At 33.0% G+C, this 3,969-nt stretch overlaps 1 protein-coding gene across 1 annotated transcript; it reads right to left on the reverse strand.

The window, feature by feature from the left end:
• Window positions 1-2,255: 2,255 nt before the first annotated feature.
• On the reverse strand, window positions 2,256-3,195 carry LOC128864246 (tigger transposable element-derived protein 6-like). Its single transcript, XM_054103813.1, has 2 exons — window positions 2,614-3,195; window positions 2,256-2,556 (listed from the first exon to the last, which is right to left on the reverse strand). The coding sequence occupies exons 1-2, from the start codon at window positions 3,053-3,055 to the stop codon at window positions 2,330-2,332; spliced, it is 669 nt and encodes a 222-aa protein (XP_053959788.1). The 5' UTR covers window positions 3,056-3,195; the 3' UTR covers window positions 2,256-2,329.
• Between the last annotated feature and the right edge of the window lie 774 nt (window positions 3,196-3,969).

The following is a 3,969-nucleotide window of genomic DNA, read 5'->3' on the forward strand; positions in this document are numbered from 1 at the left end:
ACTTTAAATTGCACTCTATTATACCAAGGTATAATTGCCTATAAAACTGCATATCCGAAATCTAAAAACTCTGAGTAAAAAGTTCGAAATTTTGAGGAAAATTTGCAAAATTTTTAAAAATCCAAACTTTCTTTATATGGTTTTTGTTGTAGTATTAACTCTATTTTTTATAAAAAAAATAATTGAAATAGCAAGAAACCAAGTTTGAAATTTTGAGGAAATTTTGTCAAACATCGAAACTTTTATTTAAATGGTTTTTGTTGTAGTTAGCGCTGTAGTTAACATGCACATCCGTGTTGCAAGATCAGCGCACACTCGACTGCTTCAGCCTTTTCTCATGAAGATTAAAAGCAAAATTAATTGTATAATGAATATCTGAAAGGGAACGAAAGGTCTGGTGATTTACATGCAATTACATACATATGTACATACATGCATGTGCACGTCACTGGTCAAAAGTAGTTTTGTATACAGAAGCGAATATTTTTTGCTATTTCCTTTAAATACAAAACGTTGTTGAATCGCTGACCAAAGTCAAACGACGATGATGAATGTCGCACTACGTATTTGCAAATTCGCAAATTCTTTGAAAACGCTGGAATAATCATTAATTAATTTTATAACACATGCAAAACCGTTATTGTCCGAGTGCTGCGGATAGTTTCGCAGTGTCGGCTTGTGTTGTAAGTCACAAAAATAGCGCAAACATCCCCGCAGGAAAAATGGACTGGAATAAAATATTTGCAATTTGTGGGTCTCATTAACCAGCCTCTTGCTTTATCCAGTAATCAATGAAATTGTACTTTATGCTTTAGCCGACGAAATTAATACAAAGGCAAACTTTGGCAACATTAAATTATAAAAATATATGCATGAATCCTAAATAATCACCAATTTCACTTCCCTAAATTCATTAATTTGAAGAGTATATCCGAAAAAATATATTATATTAAAATGGTGCTCAACTTCTTTCTATATTTTCTTACATGGAAATATTTTAAAGATTTGTCAATAGGATAGAGGAGCCTAGGATATGGTTGGTGAAGTCAAGCTGAACTTTTGAGCCCTCTGATTGATATTGGCTACTATAAAACAGGCTCAATTGCCGCGTAGAGGTTAAGTACGTTAAGCTTTCAATCTCAAGACGCGCCAAAGGAAAAGGCGAGTCATTTCCCAACAGGGTACGTACTGTGGAAAGACATATACAAATGTTTGTAGAATATCTGTTTGGCGCAAAGACTGAGGCGATTTTGTGACGATTAAATTCGAATTTAATTACATTCATCTTTGCCGCTGCTCTTTTGCGCATAAGTGGGAAGACTAATTAACATAACATTTTTGTAGCAATGCTAATATTTTTTCAGCTTTGGGAGCAAGAAATTTGATTATGAGCATTTAAATATTCAAAGCAAGTTTGTATGTGTGTATGTATGTAGGTGTATAAAATAAAATATATTTAAATGTGTGTGTAGGTACATACTTAAAAGTAATTCAAGTGAATAAGAAATGCTTTTAAGAATAATGCAGAGGAAAGTAACCAAAATTAAATGTTCATTTGTTCTTCTAAGTAAGTATTTATACGAGCATTGAATGAAGCTCTGAATTGGATAAAAACCTATTTTTAATTCTTGTATTAAGTTTTTCATATTTCGTATTCGAGATAATGAGTCGATGGTCTCAGATGCTCTTACTCTCCTTTATATTAAGATTTATATTTGCATATTCTATATTACTTAATATCATACAAATAATAATAATAGTAATATTTTTAATTTTCCTTCAATCAAACAAGACCTAGTAAACTACTCGTGTCCAATGAAAGGCCTTTTAACATCATTATCTGGCAAGTTCTGTATGCATTATTTCCAACTAACAGATCCGTATCGAACTCTGCAGCTCTCTAGCCAGAGTGAGTCAAAACAAACAGTTTTGTTGAGTGATCTTTTAAGAAAAAAATTGAAAACTAAAAAATATAAATGGCTTACATTGCTTTTATTTATTAATTATTTACACATAAAGAATATTTTTTAAATAATGAAACAGAAGAATATTTTTTAAATAATGAAATGCTTAATGCATATTCACAGTTCTTTTTAATAATTCCATAAAAATGAAAAATTTATCACATAAAATTAAAGGATATTTTTCTATTGAAAAAGGTGTCAGACAAAAGAACTTAGAAGGTATAGTCCATATCTTCGCTACCCTAGAATTACACTGACTGAAAAAATACAGTCGAACTTCCATATAGTGAATTCGCACGGGACCTGAAAATCACTTCACTATATAGAAACTTCATTATAAAGAAACATTGATTTCTTATGTAATTTTATTTAAAATAATCAGTGAGTTTGGTTTGAATTACAGCCTTCCATTTTTCATTTTCAATAAAAGCTTCCAAATCATGTAGAGAGTTGAAAACATTAATCGGCACGTCACTCCTCATTTCCACAAAGGTTCTAATTACGCTAATGGATGAAGCAGCTTGTATCAACGTAGGTAATGCCTCCTCAGTTTCTGCCAATTTTTCAACGGTCAAATCGTGTTCATCGTTATCTGAAATAATATTTACATATTAAATTTTTGTTTGACTATAAAAAGATAAATGCTTACCAGGTTCAGCTGGAACTCCGCGACTTTCAAAAATGCTGTTGAGAATATCTTCTTCGGATGGGTTGTCCGAAGTCTGCACACCATTATCAACATTTACGTAGTCATCAAACGATGCTTCGATATTTGCTACTTTTTTAAATGAAGACTGTAAAGCAGCCAAATCTGATATTGAAAGAAGGTCCTCTTCAGCCCAATGCTCAAATGGAATCTGCATAGCATCTTTTGAAAATCCAGCCTTTTTAAAACAGTTGGCAATTGTTTCTGGTTTAACATAGACATTCCATACATTGCTAAGATTTCGAACTGCTTGCAGCAAGTCTATGGCCATAACAGAATTTCCCTCATCCACTTGAGTCAATATATTCGTTAAAATTCGTTTTCTGTAATGTTGTTTCATATTGTAGAGAATGCCTTGGTCCATGGGTTGCAGTAACGAAGTCATGTTGGGAGGAAAATAAGCGAGATGAATGTTTCTCAACTTGTCTCTTACATCTTTAGGGTGGGCAGTGCAGTTATCAACAAAAAACAACACCTTTCTGTTTTGATCACAAAATTTTTTGTCGAGTTTTACAATCCATTTCGTAAAAATCTCACTAGTCATCCATGATTTTTTGTTAAACTCATAATCGACACCTAAAGATTTTATTCCCTTGAAGCACCTCGGATTTTTGGCCTTTCCGATTACCAGCAATTTTAGCTTTTCTGATCCAGTCATATTGCTTCCCACCAGGACAGTTATTCTCTCCTTGCTTTGCTTCCCACCAAAGCATTTTTCATTTTTGAATGCCAGTGTTTTAGTTGGCAAGCATTTGAAAAACAAAGCAGTCTCGTCGGCATTAAAAATGTCGTTAATGTTGTAATTTTCAATTAATTTCGGTAAGACGTTCGTTACCCATTCATCACGGTTTTCTATGTTGGCGTCAGCACTTTCCCCACATAATGTCTTTTGAATAACGCCATGCCGACTTTTGAACTTGTCTAACCAACCTGTACTTGCCTCAAATTCGTGGTGTCCTAGTGCTAAAGGGAGATTCTTACCACGTGCAACGAGTAACCATTTCAGCATTGCTTCGTCAATATCCTCAAAATGACAAGGTCGAAGTCTTTTGCGTTTGGTATTTACTGCCAAATCCTCCGCATTTTTTAAAATCACTTCCTTATTTTTTAAAATATTTGATAAAGAGCTGGGAAGAACTCCGAATTCATTGGCAATATCTTTTTTTTTTTTTTTCCTTCATTAACTTTGTTAATCATTAATAACTTTTTTTCAAGCGAAATGCTGCTTCGATGCGTCATTTTAACTTCAGTCACTGAATAAAACTGTAATAGCTCAGCTTTTTCTGTTTTAATTTTGGG

The sequence above is a fragment of the Anastrepha ludens genome, chromosome 5, assembly GCF_028408465.1.
Source record: "Anastrepha ludens isolate Willacy chromosome 5, idAnaLude1.1, whole genome shotgun sequence".
NCBI lineage: Eukaryota > Metazoa > Arthropoda > Insecta > Diptera > Tephritidae > Anastrepha > Anastrepha ludens.

Coding starts and splice junctions, on each gene's coding strand:
- LOC128864246 (XM_054103813.1), bottom strand. CDS start 3,055: ATGACTTCGTTACTGCAACCCATGGACCAAGGCATTCTCTACAATATG. Junction 2,557..2,613: donor CGGAGTTCCAGCTGAACCTG/GTAAGCATTTAT, acceptor ATATTATTTCAG/ATAACGATGAACACGATTTG.